The sequence below is a fragment of the Ambystoma mexicanum genome, chromosome 4q, assembly GCF_040938575.1.
Source record: "Ambystoma mexicanum isolate Mex_15411 chromosome 4q, UKY_AmexF1_1, whole genome shotgun sequence".
NCBI classification, from domain to species: Eukaryota; Metazoa; Chordata; class Amphibia; order Caudata; family Ambystomatidae; genus Ambystoma; species Ambystoma mexicanum.
The window spans coordinates 412,185,708-412,206,711 of record NC_090928.1 but is presented as its reverse complement, the minus strand read 5'-3'; the positions used below and the strand labels follow the sequence as shown (position 1 = coordinate 412,206,711).

Genomic DNA, 21,004 nt, shown 5'->3' with positions numbered 1-21,004 from the left:
CCTGGCGTCTCTGGCCCTGCGGGCCACTGTATCGCCGGTAGTTTCCTTCCTGGTTCGGGTGTGTGGCACACTTCATCGCCGGTAGCAGACTTCCTGGTCCAGGTGCAGGTCTAGTCTTTTTCCCCTCGTCCTGTTCTTAACCCCTCCCTTCCTGTTTGGCGTTGTGTTGCAACTCACTTCGTTCCCTTTGTGAGTCCGATGCTTCGCTCGTAGTCCGCTTTTTCTCTTCCTCTGTTTCTGTACTCTCGCTCCTTCTCCTTTTTGTCTGTCTGCTGCTTCCTTTTTTCCGTGGCTGTTCCGTTTCTCCCGTTCGCTACGTACATTACTTTCTGCAGCTAATTTTTCTCTTTCCCTTCTTTTCCATGCCTCCTGGCTTCTTTCTCTTCCTGTTTACACCGCCCATCCCTGCGCTGGGGTTCTCTTCCTACTTCTTTTGAGCTGCCTTCCTCTGGAGTTTTCAAAGTGTTTTTTTTCCCTTCCGGAGGATTACCTGGACTTTCCTTCTTACCTGGAATACTTGGACCCCCACAGACTTCATTTACCGGAGCTATCTCCTGCCATTTCTGCTTTCTTATGGAAACCAGATCCTATTTACATACTTACCCCTGCTGTCCTCAAGTCTACCATCCTCAAGAGGTTTTTTCTGCCTGCTGGCTTTTTCCTCTTGTCCGGACTCCTACGGAAGGGGGCCCCTTCTGCGTGCCATCACCTGATAGGCTGCAGAGTGTCTTCCAACCGAGGGAGACCCTTTCTCTTCGACCGAAGACATAAAGGCAAAACGAAAAAGGAAAGACGGAGTAAGGACACCACTGTTTCAGGTGAGGAGGAGGAGGAGGGGGAATTAGACTCCATTAGCAGTACAGAGTCAACTTCAGACACCAGTCCTGACCTTTTTGAGAGTTTGCAACGCCACCAAGAGAGTATCACGATGGCCACTGCAGAACAGTTACAGGAGGTAGTTAACGCTGTACAGAACCTAACCCAAGAAGTCCAAGCTCTGAAAAACGAATATGCTAATCTTCGCCAAGCTATGGCTGCTCGGAAACAACAACGAACAGAGTTATCCCAATGCCGCTTACTTCCGGAAAGTTTGATGGTTCCCCCCGGAAATTTAAAGACTTCATAGAAGCCTGTATAAATACACTTTACTTTTCGTCCGCAGACTTATGTTTTTGATGAGGCCCCTATAGGTTTCTTAATCTCGAACCTTATGGGCAATGCATTGGCTTGGGCAGCTCCTCTGGTTACCAGCGGTAGACCTTTGCTTCAGGACTATGGTGCCTTCACCGCCCAGTTCAAGGCCGCCTTTGAAAGACAAGAGACAGCTCAGGTAGCCAGTGAAGAGCTGATGGATATACGTCAGGGCTCTACAGATCTATTAACATATATTGCTCAATTAAAACGAATAGCCACGGAAACCGGATGGCCAGACACAGCTCAATATGCTTTATTTCGCAGGGGCCTTAGACAAGAACTCAAAGATGAGCTGGCCCGAGCTCCAAGACCAGCTACCCTTTCCGATTTGATTTCCACTTTGTGTGCTCCAGATCGATTTCCTTCTTAGTGAAAGACGTTCCGAGCGTCGCAAGAACCGAGGAATGCAAATCCGGCTAGAATCCCCTGCTCCTAGCCCCTCCTCTCCTTCCACTGTACAAGAGGAACCTATGCAGATCGGAACCATGAGAGGCCCTTTGAGCAGTGAAGAAAGAAAGAGAAGAAAGGAAGAACAACCTTTGTATGTACTGTGGTTCTGAAAAGCACATACTGCGGGACTGCCCTCTAGTTCCTCACAGGCGTTCGGGAAACGATCGACCTCGGAACTAGAAGGGGCAGGTCTCCGAGGTATACCAATAAGCCCATATGTGTCTCTCTCCGTGACAACTACACTGCCGTCTGATGACAACCGACTCATGGTGATGGGTATACAGCTCCTTTCCAATAAAGAAAATCTAGAAGTGTTAGCCCTAGTAGACTGCAGAGCATCTGGCTGTTTCATGGACATCTCCTGGGCTAAGCGGATGGGTATCGAAACACTGGAAAGGATGAAAATCAAAAGGTGGAGGGAGTGGACGGTAAGCCCCTGTGTTCTGGTCTTATCACTCACTCCACCATTCCTTTGGTTATGACTATCACCCAACATGCAGAAACCATTCTGGGCATTACATGGCTCAGGAAACACAACCCGGCCATAGACTGGATGAAAAATCAGAGGGCCTTTTCCTCTGACTACTGTAATCAGACATGCCTCCAGAAGAAGAATTACGCTAATGTAGACACAACCACAGCAGAGCCTAAGGTTCGTACTGCTTCAGAAATACTCCCCATTCCAGCATTTCTAGAAGATTTCAAGGAAGTATTCTGCAGTGAAGGCCCACAAGATTTGCCCCCACACCAGCTGGAGGATTGCTCCATCGATCTGATTCCAGATGCCTTAGTCCCATTTGGTAGGATGTTTTCCCTTTCACTCAAGGAAAAGGAAGTCTTACGGAAATATTTGGACGAAAACCTTCAGAATGGCCTGAGTCAACCATCCCGTTCTCCAGCTGGGGCCTCTTTATTTTTTGTTCCTAAGAAGGACTCCCAAGAACTCCGTCCTTGCATCGACTTCCGTGGTCTCAACGTTGTCACCATTCGGGAACGATATCCCATTTCACTGATAAAGGATGTATTAGAAGCAGTACAAGGAGCGGTGATCTTTTCCAAACTGGATCTCCGAAGGGCATACCATCTGTTACGGGTCCGTTCGGGGGACGAATGGAAGACTGCTTTCCGTACCCCCTACGGACTATTTGAATATCGGGTCATGCCATTTGGCCTTGTAAACGCCTTGGCGGCATTTCAAAGATTTATGGACCGCATATTCTCTGATCTCCTTTTTCTCAATACCATTGTTTATCTTGATGATATCCTGGTTTTTTACACTTCCGAGGCTGATCACCGATCCCATCTCCGGCAGGTGGTCCAACGTTTACAAGAACACCACCTCTTAGTCAACCCTAACAAGTGCGTTTTTCAGGCCTCCACAGTTCCGTACCTGGGTTTTCTTCTGTCCCGTGAGGGGATACAGATGGACCCCAGAAAGGTCACTGCTATCCTGGAGTGGCCGATTCCCACTTCTGTAAAAGATATCCAGAGATTTTTGGGACTAAGTAATTTCTATCGGAAGTTCATTTAAGAATTTTCCAGGACTGTTTTGCCCATCACTGCTCTTCTAAAAAAGGGTGTTACCCCGTTTGTCTGGACAGAACAAGCCAATCAAGCTTTCGAACAACTAAAACATGCCTTCTGTTCAGCACCCATCCTACGACAGCCCGACCAGACCCTATCATTCATCGTAAAGACAGATGCGTCAGCAGCCGCGCTAAGCGCAGTTCTTTTGCTGGAACATAACGGTTTGGAACATCCCATAGCTTACCTATCTAAGACTCTGCCACCTAGTCAAAAAAATTATTCTGTTCTTTAGAAAGAATTATTGGCGATCAAGATGGCATGTGAAGAATGGCGCCATCTACTCCAAGGGTCCATCCGTCCATTTACCAGTAGAACAGATCACAAGAATTTAAAAGTATTACAGCAGATGGAGTGTGTTAATCCAGGCAAGCCACTTCGATTTTATCATCACTTATCTACCAGGAGCAAGGAATGTCCTGGCGGATGCCCTCTCACGGATACCTATCCAGGATAACGTTCCGGATACCACGCCAGAATACATGTTTGATCCTAGAAAGGTGATCAGTATGGTCTCTTCTTTTCTTCAAGAAGTAAAAGAAGCTACGGTTTCCGGTTCCCCCTTACCTTTTGCAGTCACCCAAGATCAGATTACCCACAAAGATGGTCTGTACTTTTGGAAGCAGAGGTTATTTTTGCCCGATTCATCTACCAGGCAAAAGGCCCTTCAGTGGTGCCATGACAGCCCTGTGGCAGGTCAACACTATTGAGCTGCTCCAACCACATTTTTGGTGGCCTGGAATGCAGAAAGAGGCCCAAGGTTACGTACAGTTTTGCCCCATCTGCTGTAGGTCTAAGTACCACACCAAGAAACCAATAGGCCTTTTACAACACAACCCTATTCCTGAGAGGCCTTGGAATACGATATCCACAGACGTTATAGTCAAATTGCCACCATCTGAAGGTTGTGCCTGTGTAATGGTTACTGTTGACTCTTTCACGAAAATGGCCCATTTTACCCCCTTACCTGGTGTACCCACTGCAACCGAAATGGCCAATTTATTCATCTGGGATACATTCCGTCTGCATGGTCTCCCTGCCAAGATAATATCTGACCGAGGGCGTCAATATACTTTGCTTTTTTGGAAGACTCTCTGCACCAAACTGGGTATACAAAGGGCATTATCATCAGGGTTTCACCCCCAGATGAACGGACAGAGCGAGAGGCTGAATGCCTCTCTAGAACAATACCTTCGATGTTTTATAAATCAACAACAAGACAACTGGGTTTCATTACTTCCCTTGATGGAATTTTCATATAATAACATCAGTCACACTGCCACCTCTGTCAGCCCTTTTTTCTGTTCCTACGGAATTCATCCCCAAGTCATTCTACCGGGCAATCTACAAGCCACCTCCATCCCTTCTGTAGACGAGTTACTGGTCAAAATCTCTGAAGCTCACAAAATAGCCTACCAGAGTCTTTCTGACACTCGTCGCCGATATTGCAACCAGGCCAATCCCCACCAACTTCCGTCTCCTTTATGGCAGGAGGGTGCTAGAGTATGGCTCTCCACGAAGTACTTACCTCGTTGGCTGAGGAGATCGAAATTATCTCCACGTTTCTTGGGTCCCTTTACTATTTCCAAACAAATCAATCCGGTAGCCTACAGATTGAATTTACCGGCACACATGAAACTTATCCATCCAGTATTTCATTCCTCATTGCTTAAGGAATGTATAGCAGATCCCTTCACTCGGCCCCACCAGACCACTAAGCCTCCCAAAGAAGCCTGCTCTGAAGAATACGAGGTGGCTTCTCTTCAAGATTCCAGGTATAGAAGGGGCAGGTTGTAATACCTCATTCATTGGAAGGGGTTTCCTCACACTGAGGACTCTTGAGAACCAGCATCTCATGTTCATGCCCCCATCTTGGTGCGGAAATTTCATCGATCCCATCCCGGCAAGCCAGGTGGGATCTCCTTGGGAGGGGGGCATACTGTCATGCGCCGACTTACCTTGCGTCTCTGGCCCCGCGGGCCACTGTATCGCCGGTAGTTTCCTTCCTGGTTCAGGTGCGTGACACACTTCATCGCCGGTAGCAGACTTCCTGGTCTGGGTGCAGGTCTAGTCTTTTTCCCCTCGTCCTGTTCTTAACCCCTCCCTTCCTGTTTTGCGTTGCGTTGCAACTCACTTCGTTCCCTTCGTGAGTCTGATGCTTCGCTCGTAGTCCGCTCTTTCTCTTCCTCCTTTTCTGGGCTCTCGCTCCTTCTCCTTTTTCTCTGTCTGCCGCTTCCTTTTTTCTGTGGCTGTTCTGTTTCTCCCGTTCGCTACGTACATTACTTTCTGCAGCTAATTTTTCTCTTTCCCTTCTTTTCCGTGCCTCCTGGCTTCTTTCTCTTCCTGTTTACACCGCCCATCCCTGTGCTGGGGTTCTCTTCCTGCTTCTTTTGAGCTGCCTTCCTCTGGAGTTTTCATAAGGTTTTTTTTTCCCTTCCGGAGGATTACCTGGACTTTCCTACTCACCTGGAATAGTTGGACCACCACAGACTTCACTTACCGAAGCTTTTTCCTGCCATTTCTGCTTTCTTCTGGAAACCGGATCCTCTTTACATACTTACCCCTGCTGTCCTCAAGTCTACCATCCTTCCACCTGCAGGCTTTTTCCTCTTGTCCGGACTCCTACGGAAGGGGGCCCCTTCTGCGTGCCATCACCTGATAGGCTGCAGAGTGTCTTCCAACCGAGGGAGACCCTTTCTCTTCGACCAAAGACATAAAGACAAAAAGAAAAAGGAAAGACGGAGTAAGGACACCACTTTCTCAGGTGAGGAGGAGGAGGAGGGGGAATTAGACTCCATTAGCAGTACAGAGTCAACTTCAGACACCAGTCCTGACCTTTTTGAGAGCGTCTCATCAGACTTCTCCCTTGGCCTCAAATCATCACTTCCTTTTCCATCTAACTTCAGTAATATTTGACCTCTCATCCATTCGTCTTTCGCGATTGTTATCTCATCACCTCTACCTTCATTTCCTTTATGTTTATTTCCCTCTTTCTCCTTATCTTGAGTTGCACAACTGCGTGCCCAATTTTTCCCTTTATCTTCGCATCTCTCTTTGTCCCTTGAGACTGCAGAGGTGATTTTGTTTTCCTGTTCTTTTCCCTTATTATCGTCACTACTGTACGTAGGCGACTCATATACGGGGTTGTTATACCCCGTGGCTGCTTTAAGTTCTCTTAGTGGGTAAAGACCCTCTGACTTACTTCCTTCAATGACTGGCTCAGGCGGGGCTGGTGGCATGGTAGGCGTCCCACCCCCCTCTGTACATACATTTAGTATCCAGTCTGTGGGTGGTTCTTCTGCCTTCATTTCTTCAAACATTTTCCACAACTCTAGAACATCAAGACATTTCTCTAACTTCTTGCCCGAATATGTGGCGTGTAGGAAGGTAGTCATGTGCTGTAAACAGCCTTAGAGAGTGACCCGTTCTTGGGCCACGGCATAAACATCTTATTGGCGGCACCCTTGACCCACTCCTGGCTGTATTTTTTCAGCTTTGGTGCATGCTTGGGTAGCTGCTTGCACCAATGCGCAAGCGGGGTAACTTCCTCCATTCTTAATTTCGTCACCACCAGTTTTTATACAATTCTTTGACCTCTCAATAGTATGAGCGAGCACCAAATACGCAAGCTCCAATCCAATCTTTTCCCACCAAATTTTGGGCCAACAATTTACTCAAAACCCATCAATTCAATGGCGATTCCCTCTTAGTTACAGAATCGCGTAAAGCCATAATGCATTTCAATCAATCAACAATACAATTATTTCACATTTGACATAAACAGGACCCACATGACAGACATTTGACAGACTAGACGGACACCAGCTGGTCATACGTATACCTGCCTTCTAATCAATACCCCGTCATGGGATGTGAACGAACCCCTTTGATGCCGTCTTTAATCATCACCGTAGCCTAAATTGTCCCCCCTCTGTGGGCTATGGGTTCACGTTCCTTCTGACCACTCTTTAAAGCGCAGGAACAAGGCGAATCCTTACATTTTTGTCTCAGGTGCCCCACTGGTAATCCTTACATTTTGTCTCAGGTGCCCCCCTGGTAATCCTTACGTTTTGTCTCAGGTGCCCACCTGGTAATCCTTACGTTTTGTCTTAGGTGCCCCCCTGGTAATCCTCTCTTTATTTCTTATGCTCGAGTCATTACCCCCTATATATATATATACAGTCTTCTCTACTTCTAACTACTTTATTTTTCTCTGCCGCCCACCGTTACCTTTCCCTTACTGGTTCTAATGCCTACACGACATTTGCCAAAGTAATGAGTTTTATTGCTTCACTCACCGATCGCATCTTTTCATCTCTGGAACTTCGGGATCACCGCCCCTTCCTCTTCCCGCTTTTAAGGTTTTCGTCCGATCCGCTGCCCGTGGGAATGAGAAGGGTTATGCTTGGAAAGGCGGGTTCCTTCAGACCCACTGCAGATTTTTGAAGTTTTACTCTATCATTGTCCACGGGGAGCTTCTCAGACTACTCAGCCGGAATGGCGAAAGGACTCGTGATCTTACCGTAGGCCTAGAGTTAGTTTGTGCCGTCGGTCTAAAGGTGTCTTATAACTATATCAATCGATAATCAATAATCGATGGCCGAAACCATCCTCATGGTACTAAGTGTTCAGGAGGGGAAGAAGTTACTGATGGGCCCATAGGTCAGTGCTCACCCTCCAGAACTTGTAAGACAAGATAGCTGCACCATGTGAGGACAGGGGGTGCAGGATTCACTTACTCCAACACGACTCAATAATGAGGACTCAGTAAATTGGCAAAGGGAAGTCCTTTTAATGACAATTACATCAAACAGAGAAACAAATGGAAATCAGCAGCATTGCGATCACCTGTCTCGTTCCGACGTCCTCGAACTTCAGTCGAACAGCAATTCTTATAGGTAAAATTCATCATCACTGACGTCTAATTTCTATAAAAATCATCATGCAATATAATTGGTTAGGAAAGGTAACTTAAGTATAGGTGTTATATCTGTATATGACAATAGGGCATGCGGATTGCATAACTCTTATCGGGTGGGCGTCTACGACCATCCCTCTACATTATGCATGATAGACATCACTACAACTACGACGTCCTATTGGTTACAATATCTATAAGACTGCAGATAACTTGAACCATTGTGATTGGGAGGGTTACACCGCTAGACATACATTTACAGTTTTAATTAGCAGCATGCAGAATGGACACCCCTGTGCCTGGTGTCCCAAGTTTCACCCTGCCTCCCTTCCATCAATCAGTGTTTTAGGGCAACGTGTCAATTAGTTGGCTAAGGATGGCCTCAAAATGGTAGTCTCTTATCGGGAAAAGTTATGGCATCCTCGGGTCCTGGATGACATCAGGCGATGGTACTTCTTCGCGCCTGGCTGGTCACGTGTTAATTCACCATAAATCTGCTTCAGTTTCCAGCTTTTAGTACATTTAATTCTGTGTCAGCCTAGCCACCTGCATGGGCCCTTATCTTGACCTTCCTGAGGCAGGCTGGTATGCTCTGAAGTTGGAGTCTTGTGAGCTGACGCTCTCCTCGCCTTCTCTGGTTGACCTCGATTTCCTAGGCATGAGCCGCTCTTTGTTGATTTTCGATTCCGCCCCGCCTCTTGCCTTTGGCTGGGTTTCAAAACTTGGCCTGTCAGGCCTCTGGCCTCCTGGGTACATTTCTGCCTTTACAAAATGGAGTCGCACTTGTATAATGTGCCTTATTGAGGTAGATATATGGTTGGCGCTTGCCGCTCTATCTTCTACTAAGCATTGCAAGCAGTATCGATTTCTTAGCATCTTGCGTTTCAAGGCTATTTACACACTTTTAACAGGACGGTTGCTTCCATCTTGTCTCGTAGCACTGTTTCTTCACATTGTAACATTGTCTCCTCTCTGTGTCTATTCCATTCATTTTTGTAGTTACTCACATTGGCGTGTTATCTTCGATAGCTACTTTTATTCATTCACAGGTCTGTTCAGGTCCTTGTGTCATTTCCACTGGCCTTCCATTAAGGCTTTTGGGGTCTCTTCGTGGACCGTGTGTAGGTACTCCTCATTTCGTATCAGCAGCTGGTATGGCTGTCTAATAGGGTACCGTGCTGCCCAGGATTGTCTGGTTATGGGTGCTTCAACCGGTATGGATCTTCTGATGTATACTGGTATACAATGTCCCAGTGCAGCTCTTTGGAAGGGGTGCAGGCCATGTCTGGGACCTCCTCTACAGCTTAGTGAGAGCAACAATGGCACGTGGGATACTGTAAATCTGTGATGACACTATGTGCAGAATCCTTTAGACATCAATTAAAACAATAATATATCATCGTTGATTATGCCTGCAGATCATGACAGTAAAAGATTCAGCAGTGTTTTGTTCATGGAGATTTTGGGTGCCACAAATCGACTTGGTCTTGCAGTTGGTGCTTTATAACTCAACAATAAGTAAATGGGGTAGTTCTGTTCAGCATTTTCAGTATGGAGGCGTGTGATTTTGGAATTGCAAAAGGCCCCCCTGCACTTACCCGCTAGGGTGTACAAGCTATTTATAATGTCTGATGATCATCTAGGGATAGAGGTCACACTCCCTTTTGTGCAGATGAGTCTGGATTTAACAGGCCAACTAAAGGTCTGCCAAGGTCTGTGAGGACGGTAGAAAAACATGTTCGTGGTCAGAGAGAACCGGACCATGCCCTCTGCATGCACAGTGCATCCTTAAGATGAGCATACTCGTCCTTGGCACTTAAGAGGTTAAACCATGCTGCAATTTAACCTAATTCAAGATGTTTTGGACTGCAACGCCCATCAGCCCTAACCACCACAGTAAATGTTGAGGGTTTCCTGGGAGTCATGGTCAAAGATATCTGGAGATCAGGTTGCAGACCATTAGTTGTACTATTTCTTTGCCTATAGTTATTGAATAAGAATGAAATGAGTAATCATGGCAGTTACGCAAATGGTGACTTACTAGTTGGGACTGAGTGAGATTGTATCCAGACTGTAGTTCACTGTACTTGGGTTGCACAATGCATTTCCGTCAAGTCTACTTTAAATCGGGACTCCCACATCCAGTAATCTTGAACATCCACCGGCACACCCTCTTTCTCAGCCAGCCTCTCTCCAACTGTCACCCAAGGAACATTCAGCAGGAAGCACTCACAACATTCCACTCTCAGAGTACTCATGACATCACATTCATGCAAGACAGACAAGTCGTGAAGAAAGCACATTATAACACATCTACCCTCGTATAAGAAATCAGAATCTGAACCATAATAAAAGAGACTTAAACCTAAGAGATAGCACTGGGAAAAACAACCATCTCTCTACAATGCACAGCTCCAATACCACTACCTCTACATGGACCATAGTCCCCATCTTACCTCCACAGTGCATGTAGTGGTCACCGTCCACACTGGGGGTATACTCAAACCAATATGCCACTTGAACCTTGGCGTTTGCATGACTAAGAGACTATCACCCTCAGGCCATCCTCACATGCCACACAAACACACGCCCACATGACAGCAAGATGAAACAACAACAAACCCTGCTACCCCATCAAATTACAAAAGATAAGAGGTGACAACCCACAACTATGAAAATGGATACCATCACAGATCTCTCAAACACACTTAAACCATCTGACTGAAAAGCTTACTGTCCAGTAGCCACCCATAAAACAGCAAGCACTTGTGCAACTGAAACATACACATGAAACAGTTGCACGATTATGACCTTAGAATTTGATCTAACACCAACAGCTGGGATGACAAGCATACCCTCCAAGTCATTCCACACTACATGCATCCACTGTGTGAGCGAAAGAACTCAATGTGACCCCGTCTCTTGGTGTACATCCTCGACTGCAGCCCCTTTTAAATAGTATCCAACACAACCTTAAATCTACCAGTGTCCAACACCTCATGGACTAAACACAGCTGTCCAACACTCACATGCCATAAATAGGTGTACTACACCACCAACCCAACAAAGGTATCCAAAACCTCGCCTGCATAGCCCCCAATACCAACAGCCATGCCACTCCGGCAAGCACTCACCTACCGCCAAATAACATACCGCCCCCAACTGGACCCATGGTTTGCTATGCGACGGCCCCAGAATGAAATAGTCAACAACATCTTTCTACCATTAAAGATATGCATTTCGCATCTAACAGTTGGTTTGCAGACATACACACTCAAAGTAGCTCCACCAGCACAATGAGCAAGAAGCAGACATTAAAGGACATGGTAATTGTAAGCATTTACATCAGCACTAAACAAGTCCATAGCCCAAGCCTAAAGTTTGCTAATCTTGGTTGCTCCTGTGTAAAAACATTGTTACATAGATATCATACCTGAGCCATAATAGTGTCATTTCGGTAGACACTAATGATTCACCTGGAGGATGAAAAAACAGACAAGACTACTTCCCATCTAGTGCCACCATTAATGGGTGAGAAAGAGGAGAAAGTGGAGATCAGATGTGGAGTCCATAGGTCTGGATAGGGGACAGAAAAAAAGGATATCAGTGACAATCTCTCTGGAAGTGGTGCTGACATAGGTGTCTGGGAAAGGTAGGCCAGGGTTAGAAGAAAAGTGATGTTGTTTGAACTTCCTTCTTCCAGACTTCGCGAGGGAGGTAGTATAGGTGATAGAATAGCAGTTAGAGTAGATGGAAGAGATGGAGAGGGCCATAGCGATATAAGAGAGGGGAGTAAAGGGAAAGAAGGAGATATTGCAGAGGCACGAGACGGCTCACTAGATTTGACTTTACCAAAGAGCAATAAAATAGCACAAAATGGAGGGTGGAACAATTTAAAAAGCACAACAAACAGCAGCAGTTAATTTACAAAATCAAAGTCCCAGCCAAATTCGAATTTAAAGCAAACAACCAGAATGCAGCAGTTTGGAGAAGCTAGCAGTATTATATCAACCAGATATTATTTTGAAGCATTGGGAAATGCATCAGTTTAAAAGAATCAAGGATTAGCACAACCAGAATTGACTTTAGACTTACAGGGGAAGAGCACAGCAGATATTGAGCGGGCAAATAGTGAAGCGTCCAAAGAGCCACTTTACGAGAGGCAGGTGGGAGGTGGGAAGGTTGCAGCAGAAGTTCATAGGCAGTCAGGAGGGCCAACCAGGCAGTAACGGGAGCAATAGTGTAAGCGACCTACTGTTATCGGAGAAATGGAGCTCAAGAGTGAGGAAACGGTGGGTGATATGAAGATCAAGGACCCGAAGGCAGGGAAGGGTTGATCCGATAGTCGATTAGATGGAACGCATCAGGTGGCACAGTAATGACAAAAGGGTCAGATAGGGAGGATTGAAAGGGGAAGAGGGTGCGAGGAGGAGGCCGGCTAGGGAAACGAAAGTCTTACTGGCACAGTGCAGTATGAGGGGCAGCCTGCATGCTGCTGATGGCGGTCATCCAATCCAGGCCCGGACAGGGCCAGACAGGGCAAGTTCTTACCCTTTGAACGAGGCCCTTCGATGGGGGCTGGCGTTCGCCTGCCAGCTTCCGGGCCCTGCAGGGATTTGTGATTGAAGGCAGCCAATTCGGGGGCAGAAGGGAGGTAAGTGGAAGCCTCAATGGAAGGTACCTAGTAAGTCGCCTTATTACAACCCCTGTGGTTCTGTAGCAATAAAGATTTGCACCCCATTGTTCTGTCTCAAGACTTCAGTTTATTCCTGGTCCTGTGACAGCATATACCCATCATCTCTTTTAACCTTTCTGTAAAAGTCATATTGCCTTCCACAATCCGGGTATTCATCTGTATATTGTTTTGATTTCTGAGTGTTTGTTCTTGGTGAGGTCTGACACCCTGTGTAGTCTTGGTTGGTCATATTTCCTTTGGAATTGTATTGTGCCTGGAATCTTCTCCTAACAGAATGCCAACCAACTCGTCCCACTCTAAGGCTCAATATCCTTGGATTCAAATAGTCATTAGCACCAGGGAGATCTCTTGCTCAATCAGGAAGCACAGAACGAGGGTTTGAACTGCCTCTCCCCGGAGCCCATTTGGCCTGAGCCCCTCGCCCCCTACCACTCTAATCTTCCCCCACCCCATTCCTCCACTTACTTGCCTCCAAAGTCTTCCTGCTTCTGTGATGTCTCAACTGTTCCGGGCACCCCATGCTAGACATACAAAAGGGACAATATCCCTTTCCTGCTTTGCGGACGGCCATTTTAAGTTTATAGCATTTTTTAGGAGGAATCAGGGACACACAAAATGTGTAGCCGGTTATCTCTTAAAAGAAAAAAACATTGATACCCTAGGACCAAAGGCTCGGGTTGCTAATGGCGTTAACTAGCCAGCTGGGTGGTGAACATGGCTGGCAATGGGGCTGAGCCCTTGCATGGCCCTGGTTGCTCTTGGGCTTACTTGGCTTGGGCTGGAGGGCAGTTACCAGCCATGTCCGCTCCCCAAATTGGTAGTTAACACTTTTATCTATAACTTTGCAACGGATTTTGTGTGTTTATATTGGACAGGAAGAAATTCACTAATGCCTTTACAACATTCGTGTATATGGTTTCTCTAATTTTTAAATTTTTAAATGTGGAAGTCTCCAGTTCTGACACAATAAAACTTGATCTGAAATGAGCATTTTCACACTATATGTCAAAACAGTAATTGACAGACCCTAGTTGTATTGGTTATCCTGAAACCGATTCCCTTGTAAGGCAAACAATGAAAGCAAACCATTTTGCTTTGATGTGCTTGCTTAACAAAAAACGCTTCTCTTAGTGAAACCTAGGGATCTCGACCTCAAAGCAGTTTTGAAATCCAAAATGGCTGCCGGACATTATATGACCTTCAGGGCCCTCTTCATTTGACATAGAAGAAATTCTAAATTATTCAGGGAACGAAGGCCTGGTTGAAGGCCCCAAAGCCAATCACAGGTGAAAGTAAAAATAGAGGACTGCCTTGGCAATGGGAACACAGATAGTAAAGGGAAAAAGGTGAACACCCACCAGTGCAAAGGAGTCAGCCATTGGGAAGTAGCTCCGGAAGCCCATCTCGACCATAAACACTAGACCATGAAAGAAGTTGGCTGATGATGGTCGGCCGCGCTTGTCTAAGGATTGAGACAGGTCCTGTGCGCGGCATGCTGTGCTAAGGTATGGCAGGTCTTCTGCCCTTGGCTTGTAAAAGTTGTGGATGTATGAAAAGTGTAGTACCCTAACGTCGCATGATTGTGCCAGTCGATCTTATGCGTGATGTGCCGGCCTTCTACGCTATTTTGTAACTCCATTCTTTTACTCCACAAGCTGATCTGGGAAACCCCTGTTTGCCTCCTTAACATGGGGATGCATGTGTTCAGCTCCAGAGAGGTCTCTGGTGCGTATGCAGCCACCACTTGCATTCTTGCCTTAGCTGCAGGGCATCCTTCAACCTCTCTGCCTTTAGCTTGAAAGCTATTTATTATTTGTTAGTGACCTCACTTACAAAACCGCTACAGTCATTAGGGCAGAGAGGAGGGTAGGAAACAGAAGCGTAAGGAGGGAAAGCAGTGAGTGCTTCGAAGGAAGTGTGAGTGCTTCGAAGAGAGAAAGGGAAAAAGAGTCCAGACAACTAATCTAACGGGCCTTATTCGATTTCCTCAAGGTTAGTATATTTACTTTCTTTGTTTGTTTCTTTCTTTCTTATACAAACTAGGATTGTGAGTGGATGACTTTTTTTTAGGATTCATGGTGAGGGTACACTTGAAGAGTGTCGTTGTTAGATATTGCTTGAACATGTAGGTATTTCATGTTTTGTGACAAGGAATTCCACATTTTGGGTCCCAGGATGACCAGTCATCTCCTATATTTCACTTACTTGATAGGTGTTTGACCAAGCCTAGCAGTGTGTGTGATGAATTGTTGGGCCCTAAAGTGAGTACCAAACTTTAAGAAATGTTGATAGGTGTATTGGACCCTTTTCCCAGATAGATCACTGTGTTACACATAGGCGTGGCAAGCAAGGCTTTCCATAGGGAGTAAGGGGAGGGAGTTTAATGCTGAGGTTATGGGGTACTGTCTTTTAAGGTCTGGGATTGTCTGTGCAGCCGGTGTCTACACCAGATGTAGTTGTTTCAATGGCTTTTTTGTCATTCCAGCGTAAGGGTTTTGCAAGTTGTGTAAGTACAAGGGTTTCCACCACTTCTATCACATGACCGTCCAGCAGAGGAAAGACTTTCTTCAGCATCCTCAGCTGCTCTGAGACTTTTGGGTCACTGAATTGATTTTACGGATAAAGGCTATATCTTAATCTGGAACTACTCGGCATTTACTAGCTTTGTAGGTGGGCGTTTAAGGATGGCAACTATTTGAAAGGTAGAATTCTCACCTCAATTTTACCAATATGTATTGATTTATTTATTTTGATTTACTGACATTTCAGGCACTTCTACTCCTGTATCCTTTGTAAGTACGTTGTGATTTCTTGAGTGGCAGGAGTCCAGATGGGTTAGGACCTAAAACCGACTTTGTAGAGTTGGGAGTGCACCCAAAAGTTTTCTAAAAGTAAGGTTAAGGATCTTGAGTAGACACTAAATAATGAAGGTTACAGGGCTAAGTCTAAAGGGATGACAAAGGAATTGATAATGTGGCCGACAGGAAGAGGCATGTTTTCACCTGTCATATGATCATCTGTCAAGGATCAAGAGATCTATTCGAAAGGCAGTGCAGTATAATGGTATGGTTGATGTAGGCTGTACAGAGATTTAAAAGTCGTGGGACTGCTGGGCTGGGTTTCCTACCAAAGGATGTTAGTAATTGTTGTCAAATGTTGAGCGGTGTGCATTCCTTACCTGGGTTAAACTCGGATTGGTGGTCGTGGAGCATGGTATTTACTGCAGTGAATTGTTGAGGTAGTGTGGTCACTGGTTTTGTCACGATTTGGCCTTGAACGGGACATTTGCACTAGGACAAGAGCTGCAAAGATTGGACGGATTAGCATTAGTTTGGGTGGACATTGCTGTGATAGTGCCTGTCTAAAGAGATATAAGTTCCACAAGTCCTCTGGGCGTAATACCAAAGAGTTGATGTTTTCTTTTAGGATGAATTCTGGACATAGGTAGCTCTGGGCAGATGACGCCTTCATTTTCTTAAATATGTTAGGTAAACCCTCCTCCGAGAGGGTTGTTAAGATGTTAAAGGATACTTTTTTGTTCAGGAATTCTTGGAGATGTCTTGGAGGAATTATGAGTGTTTATGCTGTGCATGATGTCTAGACTATTTTTGAGAACATGCTAACAATTCCTCTGCTAAGAGTCTCAAATATCTAGTTATATTATTTATCTGTACTGGATTGGATTGATTAACTACCGGTAGATATTATTTTAATAGTTCGTTGGCACCATTGCATCTGCAGCAGGTGCCAGTTTGAGATTTTCTCATTTTTTGGGTGATGTCTGCCAAACATAGGAAGACTGAAGAAGTTCTGATGCCAATATGAGGTCCTTGGACCTCATATTGGCATTAGTGTGGGCTTCCATTGGAGAGACTTTTGTAGAGGATAAAGAAGGTCTTCAATGCGATTTTCTCCACATCCCACAGCCATTTCAGAGATTCCAAGGTCGGTGTAGTGGTATCTCAGGTTCTGTGAGTTTACTCTAATCGCCTTCCATTTCTCATCAAATATATATAAAGCCATTAAAAGACTTAAAAAACCTAAATTGCATTTTAGAGGTTATAGCTAGGTATTGATTCTTATTTCTTTGTTTAAATGATCCTAGAATTATCTTACAGAGCTCGGTTTCAGAGGTGAGGTCTACTGAGGGTATGGAGTATTTAACTTTAGTGAGGCTGCTCTGATTGGAAATTGCAGAAGGCGGTGCCTCACTATTTTGATGACACTCTGTTTTATCTTAAGTTGGCCGCCACATAGGTGTATTGAGGGGCTAGCAGGAAACGTGAATGCAAGTCTCATTGTTTTTCAAGATGACGGAACCCCAGTGAAATTAGATTGTAGTTACAGTATATAATGATGTAAACCATCAGAATATACGCTTCTTTTAGGTGGTAATTGCATACTGTTACAATCCCAAGTATGCGCTTTCAGTCTGCTGGCCCGGAAGGCATGTGAATTAAATGTGGATTCAATGGGAAGCTTGACCACTTATGATGACCAGGTTTCTGCTCTTGAGTGCATGATCTAATATGGCCCCTCGGTACGTCAAGGAGGACAAAACCAGCAGATATCGGAGCTAATTTTTAGCATGTTCATTGGCACGTTTGAGCAGTGAGAATGTATGCCACTGCAAGGATTTAACCGCTTGTTCCCATGGTCTGCTCTTTAAACAGTATTATGTCCCACAGCACGCAGCCATCCCTTCCAGCCCATGGTCAAGTATTAAGGATAAGGAGGGTAATGGCCAATGCTTAGTTCCTCTGGTCCAATCAGGACTCCATTCACAACAATTTTCTATGAGAGTGTGGGTGATGATATGTGTTATTTGCTTGCAAAGTAAAGTAATGTGCAATTTCTCGCGTAAATGCATGACCCACTACTACATATCAGTTGCTTTGGTTAGATAATAAACTCGATTTGCTTTCTCCACCCTTTAAGGCAGCATCATCACAATAGATTGCTCATGACCTAATTTGGTTCTGATGCCAGCAATCACTAATTACTGACTAGCCAAACACACTGGACTTCCTACCCAACACATATCAAGTGTTAAAGAAAATGTTGCAGTTCTAGTCAGATTTCGTTGTTTAGATCCTGACTGTGGCAAGTGTGTTAAAGATCTGCGTCATTAAGACATAGTGCTGATCAGTCACGAGATTGCAAAATGTATGTAACATGGGAATGTACGGTTGTAGCAAACGTAGTATCCTGCCTCAGCAGATGTTTTTTAATAAGCGGAAGGGATGGCAAATGGAGAGGCCTTGGGAGCGAGCAGAGCCGTAGGTGTGCAAAAGCAAATGATCTTACCAAGTCAGTGGTAGCGCCTCCACAGTGGAGGTGCGTACGTCACTGGTGATCATTAGTTCAAGAGTATGGCCTCTGGCACGAGTAGGGCCTGAGGTAAAGGAGAAAACGGATCACAAACTCAGTTCAGAACCGAGGTTAGGGTATTGTCTCGGAAGCAGCAGAGTCCATTGAACTCTCGCATGATAAAAGGGGGATTTGAACAAGTGCAAGTCAGGAAATTTGTTTTTTTGAAGAGGAAACATATCAAGCAGGTAGGAGTGTGGTGTGACTGTGGCTTGATTTTAAGTCGAAAGAGATTGACTGTGGTTTCAGCTGGAAAAGTGATTTCTTATACGATTATAGATTTATGGAAATCAATGCTACTCCCCCACCTCTACCCAGCATCCTGTTCTTCCAAGGGATAGATTCGTTTTTAGGGACATAGATGCGCAGAATGGGAAGTGATTGGTCGCTGGGCCAAGCTTCAGTTCATACTAGGATTTACAGTTTGTGGCCAATGCCCATATTTAAGGTGACAAACAAGCAATATTTGTATTTAGACTATAAGAAGAATCACTGATACAAGAACGTTGCAGACATAGGGCCTCATTACGGCCATGGCACTCCCGTAAAGAAGGGTGCCGGTACAGGACCGGCACCCTTCATTACGGAACGCCCTATTATGAGGTTCCCTTGCGGGACCCGGTAAGGACGCTTGGTAAAACCAGGCGTCCTTAGCAGGTCCCGCGAGGGGACCAGGGAGCTAATAATGGGCCTGTTATTACGGGCCCGTTATTAGCCCCCTCCCCATTCCCATTGATCCTTATGGGGGCTCAAATGGGAATGGGGAGGGGTTTTTCCAATGAGGTTTTACCGGGTCCTCCATGGTTGGAATAGCCTGGTAAATCCTCATTGGAGGAACCCGGTACTGGAATCCAGTATGGAGGCAGCCATGCCCTTATCGTAATGAGGCCCATAGTGTACTTAGATTTATGAAAGCAACACCTGTGGCCTCATTTCCCAAAGGCATTCATTTTACTGGTTGTGGTAAATGGAATGAAACGCTGGTTGCATATTACCATGAATTCCAAAAAGGCCAAATATTGCCTGAGAAAAGAAAATACGTCAGTGGTAATATTACTGTTTGTGATAAATATGATGTCTTAAAATTATGGTAATTAAAACCGGAAATAAGATCAGCTCTAAGCTGGTCTAGCTGGTCTCGAAAAGGCGAGTACCTGTGAGCAGACGCCATAGTACAGTCTGTGTTATGTGTTTTCATGCAAAGCTCAAGTAATCTTATTTATATATTTACAAACTTGTTGCTGGGGGCCATCATGTATACGAAGAAATGTGGTGGTATTTATGATGGCAAAGTATTTGAGGTGGTGTTCTGCTAACAGTATTCTACCACTGGCAGTCATGGCCACCAGTAGTATTTAACACTGTTGTTATACCACCAAATACTGAAACCATGGCCAATAACACCCAGTGGAGGGGTAATGGCGGAGAGCTGTAATTTACAAGCAACTATTTCTTGTGGACTGAGTCCCCAAAATTAACCAACCCTAGTGAAACTATATATATTTTGACTGCACGCTTCTTAAAGGATCCACGTGCTGCAGGCTGGTCCACGTTGCCCACCCAATGGTTGGCCGGCCAGGTGCCTCAAGTGAGAATGAGGCTTATAAGCATTGCAGCTTCTTTTTTACTAAAAGCAACACTTCTATTGTGCTTTTCCCTCGCATGATCATGCCAGTACGATGCATTGTAAATTCATGACCAACTCTCCCCAATATAATCTCTGTAGATGTATGCGCATGTTAGGTACCTTTACTCAGTCCCAGGTTCCTCAAAACAGTGTTGTCTTTCCGGATGTCCTTCACGACAACATTTCCATGTTCGTTTTCCAGAGTGATATCATCTGAGATACTCCCTCTCAGTCCGGGAAGGAGCACTTTTTTACTGCCAGCGCCAAAGATATTCTGGGGAAATTACAATACAAATTATACGTGAGATTCTCACAGCTTGTTGATTTCATGATCTTTGCAAACCAAATTCTTCATTGCTATTTTTCTCCATTATATATATGTACATTTTTCTCCATTACAGCACACAGCACATTACGATATTTTTCAAGTAAAAATGTATCCTAAGAAATCCTCTTGAAATTCAGTATTTCACAGGCACTCGCTGTTGTGTTCCTGGGCTGGCGAGCAGGAGAGAGTGATAAGGTGTGAGATAAATTCCATGTTTAATGCATGCCCTATATGGAAACATCCAACCCATCCTCTGCTCGTGATAACTAGTTCATGGTTAAAAATATGGGATGATTCTGTTAGACTGGACCGATTAAAACACAAGGATTACAAAGGGCATACTACAAGCGTAAACTAACATGGAAAGAAGTCATCCGCATCACATGATTGTTACCAGGATGAATAGCTCACGAATTAAGTTCTCATCTGAAACAGAATTTCAGATCGCCCGTGTGAGAACTTAGCCATCCATCCTTCCCAGGTTGTTAAATTGAGTACCATTTCATTGGGTGATAAAAAGACCTTTTCGCAAATAGAGATCATTATTGACCCCCTTTCAGCCAATCAGAATGTTTAGAGTGCAATCCATAACTACTGTTATTGACGGCATTCTGAACATTCTGTCTTCAGGAGCAGACAGGGAAACAACAAGGTAATTTGTATGCAAGATTATTTTCAACCAGACTCTTCCTCTCTGTAAGGACCGTTTTTTTTTTTTTTTTCTTCTTCTAATGCCGTAAGGACCGTTTTGTTTGCTGTGACATGCTATTTAAAACACGAATAAGAAAGAGAAAACAGGGAAAAATGTTTTCACTTTCTTATAGAGAAACCGTTTAC

The 21,004-nt window shown here is 45.0% G+C and overlaps 1 protein-coding gene across 1 annotated transcript in view; it reads right to left on the bottom strand.

Annotated features, from left to right (window-relative positions):
- The window catches only part of LOC138467755 (neuroblast differentiation-associated protein AHNAK-like), a 329,204-nt gene that overhangs the window by 72,710 nt on the left and 235,490 nt on the right, over positions 1-21,004 (bottom strand). Inside the window, exon 4 of the mRNA XM_069607984.1 lies at positions 19,960-20,113. Within this exon, the coding sequence (XP_069464085.1) occupies positions 19,960-20,113 (154 nt within the window). The remainder of the gene's footprint in view (positions 1-19,959; positions 20,114-21,004) is intronic.